Source organism: Aureococcus anophagefferens, assembly GCF_000186865.1.
Source record: "Aureococcus anophagefferens unplaced genomic scaffold AURANscaffold_2, whole genome shotgun sequence".
Taxonomy (NCBI): Eukaryota; class Pelagophyceae; order Pelagomonadales; family Pelagomonadaceae; genus Aureococcus; species Aureococcus anophagefferens.
Window position 1 is genome coordinate 2,764,119 of NW_008705562.1, and position 21,812 is coordinate 2,785,930.

The following is a 21,812-nucleotide window of genomic DNA, read 5'->3' on the forward strand; positions in this document are numbered from 1 at the left end:
ACGAGGGGCTGGGGCGTCGGGGGCAGCCCGAAGAAGGCGTCGGGCACCCCCGGCTCGCTCGCGGTCCGCGGCGGCGGCGGCGCCTTCGCGGGCGCCGCCGCGGGCCGCCGCGGCGGCTCCGGCGCCGTCGCCGCGCGCTCGCGCGGCGGCGCCGGGGGCGGCAGCACCTCGGGCTTCGGCGGCGACGGCGCGGGGCCGAAGAGGTCCGCGGCGCAGCGCAGCGCGGGCTCCGGCGCCGCGGGGTCCGGGTCGGGCTCCGGCTCGCCAAAGAGCCCCGCGGCGGACCGCGGCGCGTCCGGCGGCGCGACGGGCGGCGCGCGCGGCGTCGCGGGGAGCCCCGCGAGGGCGCAGAGGTCCGCCGTCGACGGCGCCTCCTCCGCGAGCGCGCGGAGGTCCGCCGCCGACGGCGCGTCGTCCCCGTCGTCCGCCGGCGCGGCCTCCGGGAGCTCCGCGCGCGCCGCGGCCGGCTCCGGCGTCGGTTCGGGGACCGCCACGGACGACACGGGCGCGGCGGGCTCCGACGCGAGGCCCTTGAGGCGCTCGCCCTCGAGCCGCGCGGCCTCGAGCTTGGACCGGAGCGCGTCCATCTCGTCCTCCTGCTCCACGAGCTGGTCGTGGATCTTCGAGTTGCGCCGCTTGAAGGCGTCGAGGTCGATGGGCGCCGCCGGCGGCGTCGACGCGGACCGCGGCCGCCGCGGCGTGTCGCGCTTCGGCGCGTCCGCGGGCGTCTCGGCGACGCGCGTCGGCGACGGCTCCGAGTCGTCGAGCGCCGCCGCGGCCTCGGCCTCGAGCCGCGCGACGAGCGCGTCGGCCTCCGCGGCCGCGCGCGCCTCCGCCGCCGTCTCCGCCGCCGCGGCCTCGGCCGCCGCGGCCTGCTCCGCCGCGCGCGCCTCCGCGTCGGCGCGCGCGCGCGCCTCGGCCTCGAGGCGCGCGGCCTCGGCGGCGTTGGCCTCGGCCTCGGCCTCGAGCGCCGCGACGCGCGCCCGCAGCCGCGCGACCTCGGCGGCCTCGGCGTCCGCGCGCGCGCGCGCCTCCGCCGCGTCCGCCTCGGCCTTTTCGCGCGCGGCCGCCGCGGCCGAGGCCTCGGCCTCGGACGCCTCGCGCGCCTCGAGCGCCGCCGCGGCGTCCGCCTCGGCCCGTTCGCGCGCCGCGGCCTCCGCCGCGGCGTCCGCCTCGGCCCGTTCGCGCGCCGCGGCCTCCGCCGACGCTTCGGCTTCGGCCCGCTCGCGCGCCGCGGCCTCCGCCGAGGCTTCGGCTTCGGCCTTTTCGCGCGCCGCGGCTTCCGCCTCGGCGACGGCCCGCGCCTCGGCCGCCTCGCTTGCCGCCGCGGCTTCCGCCTCGGCCCTCGCTTCCGCCTCGGCTTCGGCCTTGGCCGCGGCCTCGGCCTCGGCCGCCTCGCGCGCGAGGTCCTCGGCCGCGGCCTCGAGCACGGCGTCGGCGACGTCGCCCGCCGCGCGCGCGAGGCCCGCCGCGCGCGCCTCGTCGAGGCCCTCGTCGAGCGCCGCGGCGACGAGGGCCTCGACGACGGCGTCGCCGCAGTCCTCGACGGTCCGCTCCGTGCCGAGGTCCTCGAGCGCGGTCTCGACGACCGTCGCGCAGATGTCGTCCGCGAGGCACGCGTAGCACGCCGCCTCCTCCGCCTCGATGTCGTCGGTGGCGTCGCTCAGAGCGCTTTTCACGATCTCATTTGCCAGGCTTTCGTAGCAGGCTTCGGCGAGAGCTTCGTGCTCGGCTTCGATGTCGTCCGTCGCGCTCGACAGGGCGCTTTGCACAATTTCATCGGCGACACTTTCGTAGCAGGCTTCGGCGAGAGCTTCGTGCTCGGCTTCGATGTCGTCCGTCGCGCTCGACAGGGCGCTTTGCACAATTTCATCGGCGACACTTTCGTAGCACGCGTCCGCGAGCGCCTCGTGCTCGGCTTCGAGGTCGTCCGTCGCGCTCGACAGGGCGCTTTGCACGATTTCATCCGCGAGGCTTTCGTAGCACGCGTCCGCGAGCGCCTCGTGCTCGGCTTCGAGGTCGTCCGTCGCGCTCGTCAGAGCGCTTCGCACGATTTCATCGGCGACACCTTCGTAGCAGGTCTCCGCCAGAGCCTCGCGCTCGGTTTCCAGATCCTCCGTCGCGTCGTCGAGGGCGCTCCGGACGATGTCCTCGGCGACGACGTCGTAGAGGACCCGCGCCGCGCCGTCGGCGGCGCCGCCCGCGCCCTGGGCCTCCTCCTCGAGCGCGGCCTCGGCGAGGAGGTCGTCGAGGAGGTCGTCGCCGTCGTCGTCGTCGGGCGACCGCGGCCGCGAGTCCTCCTCGCCCGAGTCGTCGTGCGCCGCGAGGTCTTGCGGGCTGAGGATGGGGATGCCGCCGCCGTCGCCGCACGCGCCGCCGTCGGGCGCCGCCGCGCCGCCGAAGGGCGAGTCGAAGAAGCCCGGGTCCGGCGACGCCGCCGCGCCGCGCGCGCAGGCCGCGTCGCCGCCGGCGTCGTCGGCGCCGCGCGCCGCCTCCTCCGCGGCGGCCTCGTCCTCGAGCAAGTCGTCGAGCAAGTCGTCGACGAGCTCGTCGCTCCGGCCGTCGTCGGAGCCCTCGAGGGCCGGCGCGTCGCACGCCGACGCCATCCGCGTCGCGTCCGACGGCGCGCGCGCGGTGTTCCAGTGCCCGACTATGTACGCTGCCCCGGGAATCCGTTCCAGCGTCCCGTTTCGGCTAACGTTGAAGCTGCTTGCGAAACCCCACAAAAAGGAGCCTACCAGCCCGGTCTTAGGTCGCCGCCGCTGTCCGCCTCGCGCGCGTGGTCCGACGCGAAGGAGCTCACGAAGACCGTGTGGTCGTCGAGGTTGAGCGTCGCGTGCCACCAGAGCGGCGGGAAGTAGAGCAGCTCCCCCGGCCCGAGGACGCAGTCGTGGGCCGGCAAGTCGGCGCCGCGCAGCGTCGGCAGCACGTCGTCGACCCAGCGCCGCGTCGGCCCGTCGGGGTCGAAGCCCGGCGGCGCCGCGTCGCCCGGCGGGTAGAGGATCCACCGCTTCCGGCCGTGGAGCACCTCGCCGAAGCCGCTGCCGTGCGTGTGGAAGCTCACGCCGCTGCGCGCGCCGGCGAGGCCGAAGGACGCGGCAAAGGCGTCGCGCGCGCACCACGCGCCGCCGCAGGCCGGGTGCGCGTACGACTCGACGAGGGCCTCGAGCGCGGCGTCGAACTGGGGGCCGAAGAGGTAGTAGGACTCGTTCGCGGCCGCGTCCGACGCGTGGCGCGGCACGTGGTCCTCGACGTAGGCCCGCAGGGTCGTCGCCAGCTCGTGCTCGCTGTAGCTGTTGCTGCTCGTGAGGACGACGCGCGACTCGCCGAGGCGCTCGAGGAGCGGCGCGCGCGCGGTCCGCCGCCGGAAGCCGTCGTTGGCCGCGAAGGGCGCGAGCACGACGGGCCGCGGCGGCGGCCGGCGCCAGCGCAGGGCGGCGCTCGCGGGCAGGCGCTCGAGGCCGCAGGGGTCGGCCGTGTCCGGGGTGGCGTCGCGGGACGCCCAGGCGCCGGCGGCGAGCGCTGCGGCGACGACGAGGGCCTCTTTGAGAGTGGGCGGTTTGCTCGCGGGCGCGTGCATCGAGCGCTGTTCGGCGCGTTCGTCCGGCAGCGCCGCGACGCTCGACGCAGCCTGCTTCGCCCTCATGCTTTGCCACAAGGCGATGTTAACCAATTATTGAAGGGGGCGTTGCCGCAAGGTGGTGTTGCATGTACACCGTATCCCCAAGGTGAGCCTCGGGGCGCTAGGGCTGCCTGATGGAGGAGCCCGACGCGCCGGAGGAACCGGCGGCGCCGGACCCGGCGCCGGAGCCGGCGCCTGCGGAGGAGGCTCCGGAGGAGGAGCCGGCGCAGCCGGCGCCGGAGCCGCCCGTCGATGTCGATGGCGGCGGCGGCCTGGGCGACGGCCTGGCCAAGTCCGTCGGGCTGGCCTTCACGGGCCCCACGCAGAACATGCAGAGCGTGTTCAAGCTCGTCTTCGACGTCGTGCAGAAGCAGCAGGTCGTCATCTCGACGCTGCGGGAGGAGGTCAACGACATGCGGGACGAGTACCCGCAGCGGCTCTCGGCGCTCGAGAACGAGGTCGCGGAGCTCAAGGTCGCGCTCGCGGACGCCGCGGCCCTCGGCGCCGCGCCGGCGCCGGCGGCGGCGCCGGAGCCGCCGCCCAAGTACAGCGTCTTCGTCGGGAACCTGCCCCTCGACGTCGACACGAACGACACGCAGTCGCTGCTCGACGACAAAACGTTCGACGACGCGACGCACGCGTCCGTCGACCCGCCCATGTCCTGCGACAAGTGGTCCTCGGCGCACCAGGTCATGCACTTCGACGACGTGTCCACGGCGGAGAAGGTCGCGGAGACGCTCGACGGCGCGGAGGTCGACCTCGGCGGCGGCCAGGAGGTGAAGGCGGCGACGGCGACGGTGCTCGGCGCGAGGCCCGAGAGCCGCTTCGAGCGGCAGATCCTCGTGCGCCACGTCAAGGGCGAGCACGCGCACAACGAGGTGCTCGCCATCGTCGACGAGTTCATCCCCGAGCCCGAGCCCTGCGACCTCGACGGCTACGGCCTCCGCCTCGTCCGGTTCCCGTCGAAGATCGAGGCGTTGAAGGCCGCGTCGGCGCTCACGGGCCTCGAGGTCGACGGGTCGAAGATCGAGGCCGGCGTCGTCGGCTCCGTCGACGAGGTCCGGACCCTCTACAGGGCGCTCCACGACCTCGTGCCCCTCGACGAGGCCACGCGGCACCGGACGATCGTCGTCTCGTCCGCGTCCGCGGACGCCGAGGTGAGCTCCTACACGCTGGGCCTCGAGTTCGACGACGTCGCCGAGGCGAAGCTGGCGCCGGCGCCCGCGGGCACGTTCCAGATCGGCCGCGTGACCTTCAACTCGGACGCGGGCTTCGAGAAGGGCCGCGCGGTTTTAGACGCGGGCCTCCGCATGGGCGGGTCGTCCGTGAGCGGGCTGGCCATCGAGCTGCCGCTGGCGGAGGTGCTCCAGAAGCGCGTCGCCTTGTTGTCGGACACGCTCGACGAGCTCGTCCAGCCCCAGCTGAAGCAGGCGACGGCGACCGTCGAGGTCCACGACCGCAAGCTCGAGGAGGAGCGCGAGGCCGTGCTGGCGCTGCACGTGCGCCTCGACGCCATCGAGGAGATCGCGCGCGCGTTGGACGCCAAGCCCAAGCACCGCGAGGGCGCGGACCAGGGCCTCGTCGACGACCTCGTGACGCGCGTCGACGCCGTCGAAAACCGGCTCGACAAGGTCGAGCGGCGCGACCCGGGCGAGTCGCGGCCCGTCGAGGTCGCGCCGGCGGGCGGCGGGCCCGACGCGGGCGAGCTCGCGTCGACGGTCACCGAAACCATCATGGCCGAGCTCGAGCGCATCGGTCTGTTGGTCGCGAAGGAGTCGGAGACGATCGGCCGCGTCTACGAGGTCAGCGACGAGTGCCTCGCGTCGACGGCCATCAAGCACGTCGACGACCTGAAGAAGACCGTGTCGGCCCACTCGGAGGAGCTCAAGGACGCGCTCGCCAAGCTCGCGGCGAAGCTCGGCAAGGACGAGTTCGCCGCGCTCTGCGAGCGGCACGGCGACGCCGACAACCCGCTCCGGCCCATCTTCGCCTACATGCGGTCCCTCGTGAGCCCGCTCGAGGAGCACAAGGCGGACCGCAAGGAGCTCGACGCGCGCATCGTCGGCCTCGACACGATCGTCACCGCGCGCTACGAGGAGGCGCTCGCGTCGGAGCGGAAGCGGACGTTGAAGTTGTTCGCGGACGTCAACTCCAACATGGACCTCGTCGTGGGCAAGGTCGACGTCGCCGAGCGCGACGTCGCGGCCATGAAGCAGCAGTTGCTAAACGACAAGCTCGCGCTCCACGTCGCGGCGCAGAAGGTCGTCGACGACGACATCAACGGCAAGATCGACGCGCAGCACGAGACGCTCAAGAAGATGGAGGACGCCCTCGAGGACGCGCTCAAGGCGCTGGAGGGCACGCCCAACGAGACGACGGTGCGCGCCATGCTCAGCAGCCTCCAGGACCGCATCGTGTCCAAGCTCGGCGGCGCGAACGCGGCTCTTTCGGGCGAGATCGCGTCGATGAAGCGCGAGCTGCCGCGCAAGGTCGCGCGCGAGGACGTGCTCCGCATGCTCGCCAAGGGCATCCGCGAGGTCTCGGAGAAGCTCAAGTCGCCCGACGACGCCATGATGGTCGGCCGCGTGCCCTACCGGTGCATCGCGTGCAACAACACCTCGGGCATGCACGACAAGCAGGCCGCCAAGGTCGTCCACGCGGGCCTGAGCCCCGTGTCCGCGACGCTGCCGCCGGACGCGCGGGGGCACCACCCCGTCATCGTCCAGGCGGCCTACTCGACGGGCCGCGCGGGCGCGCTCCGCCCGCTCCAGCGCCAGGGGCCCGCGGGCATCCCCGTGTCGCGCTAGTCCTAAGGAAGCGACCGGCTTTACGCGTCGCCGATGGCGGCGTCGCCAGCGCCAGGGGCCCGCGGGCATCCCCGTGTCGCGCTAGTCCGTAAGGACGCGACCGGCGTTACGCGTCGCCGATGGCGGCGTCGACGACGGGCACGCCGAGGTACCAGGGCACGGCGAACGTGTCGTGGTCCGGCACCGCGTCCCAGCCCTCGTCCCGGCGGACGAGGGGGAGCGGCTCCGTCTGGCCGACGTAGCGGGAATAGTAGCGCACGAGGCCGAGCGCGACGACGCAGACGCCGCGGGCGAGGCAGAGCGCGCTCGCCAGCGCCGCGGCGGCGCAGACGCGGCGGCCGTCGAGCTCGACGCGCGTCGCGCGCCGCTTCAGCGACACGAACTTGCCCCGGTCGATGGCGCCCTCCGCGAGCCGCGCGACCAAAATCTCGCGCCGCCGCTGGCGCTCGTCGAGGCAGACGGCGCCGCTGACGACGGCGATGGCCGCGAAGGCGAAGGCGAGCACGTAGAACTGGGCCGCGCCCTTGGCGCGGCGGTCGAGGAGGCGCCGCGGCCGCGGCGGCTCGACGCGCCACGTCGCCGCGCCCTTCCGCGCCTGCGCCCGCGCCTCGAGGGTCGCGCGCCGGTGGAGGAGCAGGCACCGCAGCAGCTGGAAGAGCTCCAGCAGGCACCAGAGCAGCGTCGGCGTGAGCACCGCGAACCACGACCCCGCGGCCTCGTCGAACGCCGTCTTGCCGTCGAGCTTCCAGGACAGCGCCGCGCCCTGGAGCGCGACGAGCACGGCGGCGACGACCGTCGCCGGCGGCGTGCCCCGGCAGAGGCCGAAGCGCACGGCGACGAGCGCGCAGAGCGCCCACGCGGGGCCGCAGACCGCGGCGACGCGGACGTTGACGTCCGCGACGAAGCGGAAGTAGAGGAGCAGCTCCGTGGCCACGAGGGCGGCGCCGACGAAGAGCCACTGGAGGCTCCGGCCCAGCACCGTGAGCGCGAAGGGCACGCGCTCGCGCCGCGCGCGCGCGACGTACTTGCGCAGGAGCTGGAGCGCGCGCAGGTGCAGCGCGGCGCTGAGGCCGTGCGCGGCCCAGAGCGGGCAGAAGTACATCCAGATGGGCCGGTTCTTGAACTTGGGCACCTCGGCCAGGCGCAGGCTCGCGAGCAGCGCCGACGCGAGGAAGCCGCCCATGAGCACGGCCAGCGTCCGCAGCAGCGCGCGGGCGACGCGGTGCGCCCCGCGCGTGCGGTGCCGCTCCTCGGCGAGGCCCTTGCCCGACTTGATCTTCCGCGGCGCCTGCACCAGCGGCGGCGCCGCCTTGCCGGGCTCCACGTGCACGCCGAGGAGGCGCTCCTCCTCCGGCGCCGACGCCTCCATACTGCGCGACGTGTGCTAAGTGGGCTGCCCCGCACGCTGCACCAACATTAGACGATTTCAGATTGGCTTTCCAACAAATTGTATCACTAAGTTTACGTCGGTATTGATGCTGCGACACGAAGTCCGCGCTCGGCTATGGACGAAAAAGTCGTCTTCACCAGCCCGTAGCTCGACGCAGGAACCGAGTCAAGAGACAACCCCCGCTGCAGCGAGGATCGGAAGCCTGTCGACGACACATTCCCCGCGGGGATGTCACTCCCCAGGATTGCGTCGCGTCGCGCACGAGGCGCCGCAAGGGGTCGGGAAAGGGTTGCTCGCGTCCCCCGCACCCTTTTCCGTCGTGTTCGAGTTCACGGAGCGTCGGGGATCGTTCGTCTATGTAGTGTGGGAGTCCCCTTTGATGCGCTCGACCATAGAGGTCGAAGACTTTGACTTCCAAGGTCTCCGCGACACGTGCGCGCACCCCGCGCCGCGCAGCACCCGGATCGGGTTCAACCGTCGCGCGAGGCTGCCCCTGGATCCCGGCAGCCAATGGGACCCCGAGCACGAGCCGCGCGGCCCCAGAGCACCGGCGCGGGGGCTCTGCGCGGCCCGGGCGCGCCATCACGAACGACTCGGCGCCGAGCAGCCCGTCCCCCGGGCGGCCCGTCGCGCTTCCAAGCCGAAGAAACGCCGGAATATGTCACCGTACATGGCCACGGCCGCGCGCAGCCCGCCAGGGTGGGCGCGGGGGCCCAACTCGCCGACTTCGGTTTGAGTTCCAGGAACTCACGCTCTTGGCACTTACCGTCGGCCGGAACGCAACATTAACTTATTGAACCTAGAAGTTTACTTTCGAAAAAGGGTTGGACGTCGTCGATGATGGTCGCACGATCTCTGATGCTGGGTTTGGCATGTTCCAGGCCAGGGGGAGAGAAACTGAGCACACTTCGCAATGGCAATTCGGGGTCGAGCATCCCAAATCTTCAGCCCGCTCGTCTCGGGAGCACGCAGAAGCCGAGATCATTTTCCCCTCTCTCTCCGCGCGCGCGAGGCGGTCCCCGCGGCGAGGTTCTGGGTGCTCGAAGGTACTATGCCAAGCGAACCCCTCTCTCGTCGCCCCGATTCCGGCCGGCAGCCGCGCGGGCATAGTACCTTCGGGCGCCCCAGACCCCAGACGCAGCCCCGCTCCGCCGACCAACCACATCGTCTCCATCAAAAGACGACGTTTCAGCCGAGCGATACATTTCACTGCAACTTGGTCCGTCGATTAGTAAGTGCTTGGCATTCGATTGCCAAGAGCGCGAGTTCGCGTAACTCGGCGCCACTGCGGGAGATACATTAATTTCGATACATAATTTTTGTTTGAAGCCTCGGACAGAAGAATCTGAAATCGTCTATTTCCCGTAGCGCAGTTTGTGTGCTGCCGGACGATGGGCGCCCTCGAGCGCTAACCGCTCGATGGGTGCGCGGTCCTAGGCGCCTCCGCGCGTTGCCTCGAGACCCCCGGCGAGCCACTGATCCTCGTGGACGCGTCTAGACGGCAACGCCGGCTCGGCGCCTCGAGGCAACCTCCGCGCGGACACCGATGGGCCTCCTCGGCGGGCTCCTCGGCAAGAAACCGAGCGTCGAGGATGCGCCGGCGCCCGTGCGGCCGGCGACGCAGGTCGCCGTGAGCCACGCCGGCCCGACGGCGGGCGACGCGGACCAGGCGCTCACCGTCGCGACGGCGAACGTCCACACGCGGGCCCACCACCACCGCGGGCGGCCCAAGGAGGAGGAGGAGCCCCTCGCGCCCGCGGCGGACAAGGCGGCCCCGAAGAAGGCGGAGCCGAAGAAGGCGAAGCTCGGGGACAAGGCGGAGCCGCCCCTCGACGAGAGCGGCAAGAAGTACGTGCGACCCGGCACGGAGCGCTTCGAGCACAAGCCAGCGTCGAGCGACAGGAGTGCTTTTTCGCGTGAATTTCGCCTGAAGATGTGAAGAAATCCGACCCCGTCGCACTAGGCACAAGCGAAAAAAGCGAAAGTCGCGGACGAAGGTCAAGGTCGAGACGCCCGCGGACATTTTGGCCGCGAACCTCACCGTCCAGGCCAACGACGTCCTCGCCGCGTGGCGCGCGTACCAGGAGGAGCGGCAGTACGTGCCGCCCCCGACCAAGGGCTGGGCGGGCTTCAAGCACCGCCACGCGCAGCGCAAGGAGCGCTTCTACGCCAGGGTCACCAAGGTCCGCGCGCTCCGGGGCTGCGTGACGCTCTACAAGCGCTGGAAGGAGATGAACAAGCCGAAGCGGTCCACGGAGGGCTACCGCGTCGACGAGACGGGGCCCGAGTTCCCGGCGTCGCTCATGGACCGCGCGTCCTTCATGCAGCTCTCGCTCTGGGCGCGGACGCACAACGTGACGCAGCCGGAGCTCTACGGTTTGTACGAGACCTACCGGTCGCACCTCGCGATGAAGACGCACCCCGACGAGTCGCGGAAGCTGCCGAACCGCGTGTCGCTCCTCTACTTCCAGGATCTGTTCGACCACGGCATGTCCGAGGCCGCGTCGCTCGTGCTGCTGCCGACGCTGTTCGTGAAGGAGACGCACGGGTTGGCCAAGGCCAAGGTGAACTTCGAGATCGACTTCGTGCGCTTCGTCATCGCGGGCTACGCCTTCGCGCGCTGCTCGCCCGCGGGCGTCGTGCTCAAGTTCTTCCGCCTGCTGCTCGACTACCACATGTGCAACGAGCAGGTCTACATCACGCTCCGGCCCTTCGAGGAGCTCGTCGCGCTGATCCACGGCGGCATCAACCGCCCCCTGCTCGTGCTCTTCCACGAGGCCTTCGGGAAGCGCACGCACGTGCGCTTCGTCGAGATGGTGCGCGCGTGCGTCGCGATGCCGCCGCTGCTCTACCCGCTCTTCGTCTTCCACCGCCACTTCAAGCGCAAGTTCTTCAACAACCAGTTCTGGGCGCGCCACGCGCTGCCCTGCATGGACCCGTCGGAGGAGGACCTCTTCACGCACCTGTTGATCCCGCCGGCCATGGAGCGGGCTTTGGACGGCGCGCGATGCCTGGAAGACGCGTGGCGGCTCGCGGCGCGCCGCGTCTTCGGCTGGGTCCGCATGCCGATGACGGACGCGTCGGAGTACTGGCTCGAGCTCAAGTGCGACGACTGCCGCGACCTCGACGACGAGCCGCCGGACGAGACGGTCGTCGCGCACCACACGGCCGCGCTGCGCCAGCACTTTGGGTTCCGCTTCGGCAAGTTCGTCGCGACGCTGGCCTTCGACGCGCGGCCCCTGGCGCCGGGCGCGCTGCCCGCGTCGACCTGGGCCCTCTTCGAGGAGCCCCTGCGGAGCTGCCTCGAGCCGGGCGGCGCGGATCTGGACTGCACGGCGACGACGACGGCGACGCCGCGGCGGCGGCCCGTGCGCGAGTGGCCGAACCCCGTCGCCGAGGACCCGCACGTGCTCAAGGGGCCCGACAGCTTCTACCACAAGCAGCCCGCGGACGTGCTGCGCCACGGCTGGACGACGCTGCGGGACCCGCAGTCGGGCGCGGACTTTTACTACCACGCGCCGACGGGCGAGTCGCAGTGGCTCGACCCGAGGTACGACTACCTCGTCTCGGGCTGGGAGGGCCGCAAGTCCTGCTTCTCCGAGTCGCGGCGGCGCGACGCCATCGACAGGGGCAAGATCGTCATCCCGGGCGTCACCGACGTCGACCCGGACACGGGGCTGCCGTCGGGCGAGGACCACCTCCACGTGGGCGGCCACCGCGCGGCGGCCGTCTTCCACCGGCGGCCCGAGGGCAAGCAGGCGGGCGACCGGAGCGACGACGTGAAGAACCCCCTCGCGGACGACGCGTCCTCCGTGAACTCGAACCTGTCGAGCCGGTCCGGCGTGTCGTCGCTCGCGAGCGGCGGGCCGGGCCAGGCGAACACGAAGCTCGACGTCAAGAAGAAGGGCGCCATGGCCGTGCTCTCGGCCGCCGGCGCCCTGCGGAAGTAATGTTGTGTCGTTTCGAGGTGGGGTGCGGTATCGCGACGGATGAGAGCGAGCTTGAAGGAAAGGAGCTGGGAAGGTGAATCGAGCTCGAGCCGCTTCTCGCGCGCGCCCCGTCCGACGCCTGCTCGGCCGCGCGCGCCGCGCCCTCGACGCCTGCTTCGCCGCCCGCGCTCTACTCTACGTCGCGCGCGCCATGAGCGACTACGCCAAGGTGAAGCGCGGCGGCGGCGCTTTGAAGATGAAGGGCGGCATGAAGAAGAAGCGCAAGCAGCGCAGCGCCGAGGACCGGCCGAAGCCCGTCGAGGCGGCGGCGGCGGCGCCGGGCGCGGACGACGACGACGACGACGACGACGACGACGACTTCAAGGTCTCGGCGGGCACGGGCCGCATCTCGTCGAGCGCGACGCCCGCGCCCCGACGCGTCGCGCGCGCGCGCGCGACGACCGTCCCTCCCCTCAGGCGGCACGGCGGTCATGGGCTACGAGTCGCTCTTCATGGACGAGCTCGCCGTCGGCGACGCCCTGGTCATCACGCACCCGAAGACGCTCACGGACGAGACGCGCATCGTGAAGATGGTCCTGAGCAACGTGTCCATCTCCATCAGTTCGCCGTTCTCCACGGACCTCGTGACGACGTGCACGTTCCGCTACATCTCGGCGCCCAAGGTCGAGGAGTCCGACGACGTCAAGCGCGCGGCGGAGAAGAAGATGAAGGTGAGCCGCGAGGACCACGCCGTGGGAGACTACGCGGGCAGCGGCGGCACGACCCTCGTCTACCGGCGGAAGAAGGAGGGCAACGTCGGCGGCTCCAACGGCTACCACATCGTCACGGAGCGCCTCACGGAGGAGAAGACGCGCAGCGAGCTCCTCGAGATGCGCTCCAAGTACAAGTCCGACCGCCACTGCGCGTGACGCGCGGGTCGCGCGGGTTCTTATGATGGGCGCGCCCCTCGCGTTTTTTTGTGCTGTGGGTCGACCTCGCATGGATGATCGCGGATGATCTTGTCGTGCGCACGCGTCGGGGACGTCCTCTGGCCTTCAACCTACGAGGCAAGGAGCCAACGATGCCATGACGATTCTCGGAGCGGCGCTCGACTCGCTCGATCGAGGTTTCAGCACGCTTCTCCGCGCTGTCCGCTGCACACCATGGCCGCTCTGCGACGCATACAGTGCGTTCTCCGCGTCTGAAGAGATGCCGCGACCGCTGGCTGCGCCAAAGCCGCAAACGAGGCGGCTCCAGCAGCCCTTCAACAATTTGCCACTGACTCGCCTTTCGAATGCCCCGTCGACCGCCGCTCCCCACGCGCCGCAGGAAGGAGCTGAACGACCTCGAGGCGAACCCCGTGGACTTTTGCTGCGGCGGGCCCAAGGGCGACGACCTGCTCGACTGGGGCACCGCGCGTCGCCCGCGTCGTACCCTCGCGCCTTCTCGAGACGCTTCGCGGCGCGCGCGCGCCGTCGACCCGCGCCCGCACCAGGTGCTGACGGGCCCCGACGGCACGGCCTACGAGGGCGGCGCGTTCCAGCTCGACCTCAAGTTCCCGACCGAGTACCCGTTCAAGCCGCCGAAGATCAAGTTCGAGACCAAGGTCTACCACCCGAACATCAAGACGGACACGGGCGAGATCTGCAACGACGTCCTCGTCTCCAACTGGTCGCCGACGCTCAACGTGCGCTACGTCTACACGACGCTCCACGAGCTGCTCAAGTCGCCGAACGTCGACCACCCGCTCGAGCCCGAGATCGCGCAGGAGTTCGCGTCCGACCGCGCCACCTTCGACAAGAAGGCCAAGGAGATGGTCGACAAGCACGCGAGATAGGTCGGCCGCGCCGCACCGACGGGACCGCGGCGGCCCCGGCCGCCGCGCTCTGACCTCGCACCCTCGATCGCCGCGGCGCGGCTCGCGCGGGCGCGGATCGGCGCTGCGAACGGACGCGCGGCCTTCCACGTAACCGTTCCCACCGCCATCGTTCCGTCTTTTTTGGGGTCGGGCGCGTTTCGGGGCGCCGGACGCCGTCGTTGAACCGGATGTTGCACATTGATCACTGGTGGACGATGTGTGACCCTGACCGCGACGTTCCCGCGCCCTGACTGGCTGCGCGAGCGCTCTCACCTGCTGCTCGACCATGTCCGCCCACTGCGACATGGAAGCGCTCGGCGAGCTCGTCGCCGCGTGCCACGAGGCGCGCGCCGAGGGCGACGACGACGCCATCGTCGCGTCGCTGTTCCCGCTGCTGAACGCGTCGGCGCGGGTCGCGGCCACGTCCGCCGACGCCGTCGAGGTGCAGACCGTGGGCGCGCTCGTCGAGGCCGCCGTCGCCGGCGCGCGCGAGCGGCTGCGCGCGAGTTTGGAAGTCGCGGCGACCGTCGCGGCGCGCGGCGCGGGCGAGGTCGTCGGCGACGGCGGCGAGGCGCGGAGCGACGAGGCGTCCGAGGCCGTGGCCAAGTGCTGCGAGCGCATGGCGCTCGTCGGCCTCGAGGCGCCCGCTCGAGCGGCGCTCGGGCACGCGATGGAGACGGCGGCGAAGCGGCGGTCTAGTACGGCGACGCTCGAGGTCCGCGGGGGCCTGCCGCCGCGCCGGACGAGCGACGGCGACGACGAGCCGTCCGTGCACGCGCACGCGACGGCCCTGGGCAACGCGCTGGGCGCGTGCTGCGCCGTCGCGGGCGTCGCGGAGGCCGCGGCCGCGAGCCTCGGCGACGACGCGGCGCGCGCGCTCGCGGCCGCGGCGCTCGACGTCGGCGCGGCCGCGGGCGTCGACACGCTCGAGCGCTTCGTCATGATGCGGTCCGTCGAGACCGTGGCGCGCGAGGTCCACGAGGAGTCGTTCGTCGCGCTCGACGAGCTCCTCGACGAGGTGAGCTTCGCTTTGCAGTTCGGCCACCGCTTCGAGCGCTTCGTCGAGGCGCGGCTCGGCGTCGATGGTGCCGCGGCGACTTTAAAACACCTGTCGCCGAGCCTCCAGCTGCTCGTGGGCCACTACGTGCAGATCGAGGACGCCTACTGCGACGCGTGCGTCCGCGTCGCGTGCCGCGACGTCCGCGCGACGCTGGACCCGGACCCCGAGGGCGACGAGCTCGACTACGCCGGGGACCACCCCCTCGACGGCGCCGAACCGAACCCGGACGACGACGCGGCGCTCGTGGCCCTGCAGGACGCGTTCTTCGTCCTACGGCGCGGCGTCGACCGGGCGATCTCGACGCTGAGCGAGCAGGCCGCGCTGAGCCAGCTCCATCGGACGCTGACGACGATCTCGACGGACGCGCCGGAGGATATTTCGGTCTACGGCGCCGCGGCGTCCATCGCGTCGCGGAAACGCCGCGACGAAACCGTAAAAACGCTCGCGGACGCGCTCGCCGAGGCCGTCGACGAGGAGGTCCACGGCGCGTCGCCCGCGGCGCTGACGGCGGCCTGCGGTGGCGCCTTCGCCTGCGCGTCCCACTGCCGGTCGCTGCGGGACGACGTCGTCGCGGAGCTCGCGGCGTCTTTACCCGCGGCGCTGCCTTTACTGGAGGACTTCGACGGCGCCGCGCGGACCTACGACGCCCTGGCCGCGGGGGCGTTGGACGCGCTCTTCGACGAGCCGTCGCTCGCCGCCGCGCGCGCCGACTACGGCGCGTCGCTCCGCGATTCGACCTACGGGCGCCTGAGCGACCGCGACGCCGCCGCCGCGGACCCGACGGCGGCGGCGCCGCTGCTCCGGGACTACGAGGCGCGGATCTTGGGCCACCGCTGCGTCGCGGGCGCCCTCGCGGCGCTGCCGACGGGCGGGCCGCGGCTCGCCGTCGCGCGGCGCCTCGCGGCGGACGCGGCGGACGCGGCGCTCGGCTTCCTGACGGACGGGTCCGCGCCGAAGCTCGGCGCCTTCGGCGCGCTGGCCCTGCGGCGCGACGCGCGCGCGCTCATGGCGCGCCTGGGCGAGCTCCTGCCGCCCGAGGAGTCGCTCGACGAGGCCCGCGCGGGCGAGACGTTCCGGTCGACGCTGCGGCCGCAGTTCGCGCCGCTGAACGTCGCGCTGGCGCTCGCGACGCTCGAGGCGCCCGCGGACGCGCGGACCGTGCCGCTCCGCGCGTCGGGCGTGTCGCGCGCGGACCTCGCGGCCGTCCTCGGCCGCCGCCGCGACTTCGCCGCGGCGGCCGTCGACGCCGCGCTCGACGCCGCGCACCTCGCGCCGGGCGACGGCCTCGCCTGCTTCCGGCCCCAGCGTCGGTCTTAGAGTTCTTAGCCAGTAGTGAAAACCCCGCGGGGGCCTCAGATCACGAGCATGCCGTTGTTGCGCATGACCTTCTGGACCTTGCGCTCGTTGACCTTCCACGCCGGGTTCCTCGCGTTGAGCTCCTTGAAGACGCGCTTGACGCCGTAGTCCGGGTGCGCGTCCTTGATGGACCGGCACGCCGCGAGGAGGTCGTCGTCGCTCGGGCCCTTGCGCTTCGGCGGGCTCGCGGGCGCCGCCTTGGGCGCCTTGGCCGACTTCTTCGGCCGGAGCGGCGGCGGCGCGGGCGGCTCGTCGTCGTCGTCCGAGTCGCCCCAGCGCTTCTTCTCCGCCGGCGCCGCGGCGGGCGCCGACGGCCGCGCGGGCGCCTTCGGGCTCTCGGCCGCCTTCTTGGGCGCCTTGGCCGACTTCTTCGCGGGCGCGGCGACCGGCGGTTTCGCGGGAGCGGCCGGCGCGTCGTCGATGGGCCGGAAGCCGAAGCCCACCTGGGCTCCCGGCGGCAGTCCCGCGCCCGAGTTGATGGTCGTCGGCATGCGCATACTCGCCAGCCCGTCGCCGTCGTTCGACTTGCGCGACTCCTCGAGGACGGCCGTCGGCTTCTCAACCTTCTCCTCGACGATCGGCGACGTCGACTCCGTCGGCGGGGGAGGCGGTGTGGGTTTGTTAGGCTCGTCGTACGTCGAGAACAAGCATCCCATCTCACGCGTTCAAAAGCGAGTGAGAACGCGTGCAGCCACAGTTCCTCGAGCTCCGAGTCGATGCAAGGCGACTGCAACTTGGGAGTGCAACATCGTCCGCGCGCCGCCGCCTCTCGGGCCTGAGCCGACAGGCTGCAACATCGCGATTTTTTACGCATGCCGTCGTCGCAGCCCGAGCCCTTCGCCCGCACGACCACCAGCACAGCTAACTTACCCAAGGCCGCGGCGCGCTGACGCGGTGCCCCGCCTTGGACCGCCGGACCTCGAACCTCCGGTCGAACTCGGCCTCGATGGCGACGCGCGCCGCGTCGGCGGTGTCTCGCGTGAGCGCGACGCTCCGCGACCCCAATGCGATCTGGAAGGCGTGGGACGTCCGCGCGTCGCGATGAACGTAGGCGTCGACGTGCCGCACGTCCGCCACGAGCGTCGACGTCGCCTCGGCGACCGCGGATACCCGGGCGACGTCTCCGTCGACGCCGAAGAGCTGGACCTCGAACGTGTAGCACGCCGGCGCGTCCTCGACCCCGGCGAGCTCGCCATCGCGCGCGAGGCAGTGGAGCCGCGCGTCGCGGGGCGAGAAGCGGCGCAGCCGGTGGCTCCGCGTCTCGTAGAACGGCGCGAACCGCGACGATTCCGCGACGAGCAATCCGGCGTCCGCGGCGGCGACGTCGAGCTGCCACGACGCCTTGAAGGCCTGGATCCGCGCGGCGTCGTCGCGCGCGCCGCGGAGGTCCGGCGCGGTGCCGGCCTGGCCGCCGTCGAGCGCGACGACGAGCTCGCCGCGCGGCGCCAGAAGCGACCGCTCGACGTTCGCGCACGCCGCGCGGAGCAGCTCGCGGTTCTTGCGGATGTTCTGCTTGCCCGGCGCGTGCGGGAAGTTGAAGATGACGCGGTCGAAGCGACCGAGCGCTTGCGGCGCCGTCGCGTCGACGCCGTAGACCGCGCCGAGCCCGTCCGCGCGGCGGCGCGCGTCGCCGCCGTAGAGCTCCTCCAGCGACGCGGGCGACTCGAAGGTCGTCGGCACGACCTCGACGGTCGCTGCGTCGGCGACGGCCGCGCCGCAGGACAGGTCGCCGTCGCCTAAAAGCAGGATGCGAGCGACGGTAGCGCCGCAGCAGGTGCGCGGCGCGACGAGCCGTTCCAGCGTCGTCGACGACATGGTCGCGAGGCCGCGCACGGCAGAGATCATCGTCCAGGTCGCGAGTGCGCGCAGCATCGATCAGAGCGCTACCGAGGCGGCGAAGAAGGTCGCCCACGCGATGCACGAGATCGACAAGCTCAAGGAGAAGTACGACGATCTCGAGAACCGCGAGCGGAATCTGGCCTTCAGTGTGTCACGGGCGTCTCATATGAAATTGCCACAAGCCATCGCGCACTGAGGGCTCAAGCCGCACCGGCGTCAAGGTCGAGAGCAGCAGCGGCTCCGGCTCGGCGGCGGCGCGGCGGCGAGCGCGCGCGCGGCGCGCGGGATGATGTCGAGCCTCTTCTGCCTCGCGACGCGTTTTCTCAGCACGATCCTGTTCTTCGCGGCGGCGGTGGGCCTCTTCAGCTGGCGCTACACGCAGAAGAGCGAGCTCGACGAGCGGCCGAGCAGCGTGGGCCTCGTGACGCGGGGCTACTTCGTCAACTGCTGGTGCGTGGCCCTCCTGGCGCGCGGCTGCAGCAGCGGCGCGCAGCTCTTCGGTTGCAGCGGCGTCGGGTGCCGCGTGACGTACTGGGACTGCCGGCTCCTCCGGGGCCTCGCGGACGCGCCGTTCTGCAGCACCTACGGCCTCTTCGTGCTCTTCGTGGGCCACGTGTCGTCGACGGCGTCGGGCCGGACCTTCCCGCGCCTCGTGCCGCTCTTCGGCATCCTCAACGGCGCGTTCTACGCCGCGCTCGTCGCGCTCGCGGCGAAATGCCTCGCGTCGCGCGAGCACGCGGACGTCTACGGCGACCTGGCCTTCGACGCCATCGGCTGCGCCTACCTGGGCCTCCTGGGCCTCCTGGCCTACTTCGCGCGCGACCTGCGGAAGACGCTCACGGGCGACGGCGCGTTCCTCGTTCCCGGCGAGCTCCTCCAGCTCGCGCGGGCCATGATCGGCCTCCTGGGCCTCGTCTTCGTCTGCCAGGCGGTGCACTACTTCTCCTGGACGAGCCGGGGCGCCGAGGCCTGGCTCACGGGACCCCGGGGGCACACGACGTGCCACGGCATCTGCGCGACGGACCTCGCGCTCGACGTGGGCCTCGAGCTCCTGCCCTCCGTCGCGGGCTTCGCGCTGCTCAGGCGCGGCGGCGACCGGCGGCGGGGGGCGCCCGCGCCGAGCCCCTTCGCATCCCGCTACTCGTCCATCGTCTAACCAGTGTGGGCGGACCTAGGCGCCGACGAACGTCGCCGCGACCATCGTCGGCATGAGCAGCACGCCGGAGACGAGCACGGCCGTCGCGGCGCTCTTCTTCGCGCTCGGCTCCGGGTGCGTCTTGACGAAGACGAGCGGCGGGATGATGAAGGCGACGAAGGTCGAGCACGTCGCGCCGATGAGGCCCAGGATGACCCCCAGGTCGCGGACGACGGCGGCGACGAGCCACGTGCCCGCGAGGAACGACAGCGTGAAGCCCGCGACGTACCTCCGCCGCAGCGGCGGCCCCGTCGCCGCGTCGCTCAGCCTCGCGCCGGCCTCCACGCCGAAGGAGCCGTGCTCGACCAACGACAGGAACGAGTCGCGCGCGGGCTTGCACATGAGGGGATACGAGAAGCTCACAAGCGCGGAGAACCCGAGCCGCGACACGACGACGGCCTCCTCGGAGCCCGGGTAAGATTCCAGCAGATCGCTCGACACGTCCGCGCCGAAGGTCGCGTAGCCGGCCATGCCCACGGCGACGTAGAGCGCGCCGCAGACGCCGATGGAACACGTCGCGACGGCGTCCATCTTTCGCTGCGTGTAGCCCTTGAGCTCGTTCGCGATGCCCAGCACTTGCGCGTGCGCCGTGAACGCGAAGATGACGATGCTGAGCGCCGTCAGCGGGCCGAAGCCCCGGTCGAGCTCGACCTTGTGGAGCCGCTTCGGCCGCGCGCAGTCGAGCTCGTCGTCGTCGCCGCACGACGCCGCGCCCCAGAGGCCCGCCCAGTAGACGAGGACCATGGCGCTGCCGTAGGCGACGAAGATCACGCCGAGCGCCGACGTGAACTGCAAATTTTCGAAGCTTTCCTGGAACGCGAGGGGCGCCACGGTCAGCACGCCCACGCCCACCCAGAGCTGGCGCGAGAGCAGGTCCACGGGGTGGGCTTTGAGGATCGTCTCGTGGCCGACGATGCGCTCGATGGCCGAGGGGAACAGCGTACTGAAGACGATCACGTAGCTGCACGCCAGGCCGAAGCACATGATGACGACGCTCACGTCGATGAGCCCCACGGACCGCGGCGGCAGCGCCTTCTTCGCCAGGGCGAAGAACGTCGCGGGCCCGTCGACTTCGCGGCTCACGAGCGTCAGCAGGTGCATCGTGAAGGCGGACGCCGCTCCGGCGACGACGAGCAGCGCGATGGTGACGACCCATCCCGCGGCCGCGAAGCCATAGGGCAGCGCGAGGAGGCCCGCGCCGAGGATGGCGTTGGAAAGGTTGGCAACGGAGGAGAAGAACGTCGCCCGGCCTTCGGGCTGCTGCTCCGACTCGCGCACGCTGTAGTCGTCGAGGAGCGGCTCGCCCGCGTTGATGTTGAATTGGGAGCGCGGGTCGTCGAGGCGGCTCATGGCGCCCGAAGACACCCGAAGACGCGCGCGCAGCCCCGATCGAGAGCAATCGAGAGTGCTTTGCGTTTCGGACTGCAACAACCTATGCACATTGTATGCACTGTAAGCGCGGCAGCGCCGCTGGGGCAACGATGGCCGAGGCGCCGGACGATGGGGAGGACTGGGATGCCCAGTTCGACGCCATCTTCGACAACGTGCGCGGCCTCGTCGACAACGACTCGCTGCACGACAGCGACAGCGTGACGACCATGAGCCCGCGGCTCGAGGCGGTCTACGACTGCTCCCCGGCGGGCAGCGACCACGTGCCGACGCCGCGGGAGCCCGTCGCCGAGGAGGTCGCGGAGGACGTCGAGGTCGTCTTCACGCCCGCCGAGGCGCCGGCGGAGGAGGTTGCCGAGGAGCCGGCGGCGGACGCGGCGCGGCTCGGCGCCGCGCTGCGGCTCGAGGGCCGGCCCGGCGCGCTCGAGGGCCTGACGCGCGCGGAGCGGGCCCACGCCGTCACGGCGGCGGCGACGCGCGTCGCCGAGGCGGCCGAGGCGGCGGGCCACGCCGAGGGCGACGGCGGCGCGCTCGCCGTGTTGAGGGTCGTCGCGCGGCTGTTGCGCGGCGACGCGACGGTCGCGCGGTGTCGCGGCGGCGAGTACGGCGGCGGCCGGGGCCTCACGTCGAAGATCAGCGAGGAGCGCTTCGCCTACCGCGTGCGCGCGCGCCGGAGCGCCGCCGCCGTCGTCGAGGCCGCGCTGCGGCCCGACCGCGTCGACCCGAAGCCCGCGCCGTTCGGCCTGGCGCGCGAGCGCCGCGACGACCTGCGCCGGGGCGAGGCGCCCGCGGCGAGGAAGCAGCCCCCGGCGGGCCCGGGCCACAAGCTGCTGCGCAAGTCCCTGCTCGGGGGCATGTTCGCCGTCCAGGCCAAGGCCGGCGGCGCGGACCTCGCGGAGCGGCGGTTCCGGAAGAACCTCGGTTTGGTCGACGGCACGGAGTCGTCGGCCGTGCCCGGCTACGAGAACGGCGCCTTCGTGTTTTTGTGGTCCTTCCGCGAGTGGGTGCCCTGCCGCGTGGAGCGCATGCGCATGGCGTCCGCGGGGCCCGGCGAGCCCAAGGTGAGCGAGGTCCTGCTCCACGAGCTCGGCCGCGACGACCTCAGCGACAAGTGGATCCCCGTCGCGTCGCCGCGCATCCGCACGGTGGTCAACACCTGCGTCCCCTCGCGGCGGCGCGGCGACCTGCCCAAGCCCGGCACGCGCGTGCGGAGCTCGTGGTCCGCGCGCGACGAGGCCCACTTCTGGAAGGCCCGGGGCCCGCGCGGCGGCCCCGCGGGCACGGTCATCAAGCTCGCGCCGGAGCGCGACGCGGCCCAGGTCGAGCTCGAGGGCCTGCTCGCGACGGAGCGCCTCTGGCTGCCGCTC

The 21,812-nt window shown here is 72.2% G+C and overlaps 4 protein-coding genes across 4 annotated transcripts; 2 read left to right on the plus strand and 2 right to left on the minus strand.

Moving 5' to 3' along the window:
- Positions 1-2,734: 2,734 nt before the first annotated feature.
- AURANDRAFT_61395 (hypothetical protein) lies at positions 2,735-3,580 on the minus strand (the record flags this gene model as incomplete). The annotated part of the gene is made up of 1 exon (XM_009035040.1): positions 2,735-3,580. One exon carries the CDS (start codon positions 3,578-3,580, stop codon positions 2,735-2,737), a length of 846 nt encoding a protein of 281 aa, XP_009033288.1.
- Positions 3,581-4,278: 698 nt separating this feature from the next.
- On the plus strand, positions 4,279-6,429 carry AURANDRAFT_61396 (hypothetical protein; the record flags this gene model as incomplete). The annotated part of the gene is made up of 1 exon (XM_009034918.1): positions 4,279-6,429. One exon carries the CDS (start codon positions 4,279-4,281, stop codon positions 6,427-6,429), a length of 2,151 nt encoding a protein of 716 aa, XP_009033166.1.
- Positions 6,430-13,042: 6,613 nt separating this feature from the next.
- AURANDRAFT_19620 (hypothetical protein) lies at positions 13,043-13,585 on the plus strand (the record flags this gene model as incomplete). The annotated part of the gene is made up of 2 exons (XM_009034919.1): positions 13,043-13,166; positions 13,200-13,585. The coding sequence occupies 2 exons, from the start codon at positions 13,043-13,045 to the stop codon at positions 13,583-13,585; spliced, it is 510 nt and encodes a 169-aa protein (XP_009033167.1).
- A 5,447-nt stretch (positions 13,586-19,032) lies between these two features.
- Positions 19,033-20,406, minus strand: AOT14 (hypothetical protein; the record flags this gene model as incomplete). The annotated part of the gene is made up of 1 exon (XM_009035039.1): positions 19,033-20,406. The coding sequence occupies one exon, from the start codon at positions 20,404-20,406 to the stop codon at positions 19,033-19,035; it is 1,374 nt and encodes a 457-aa protein (XP_009033287.1).
- Between the last annotated feature and the right edge of the window lie 1,406 nt (positions 20,407-21,812).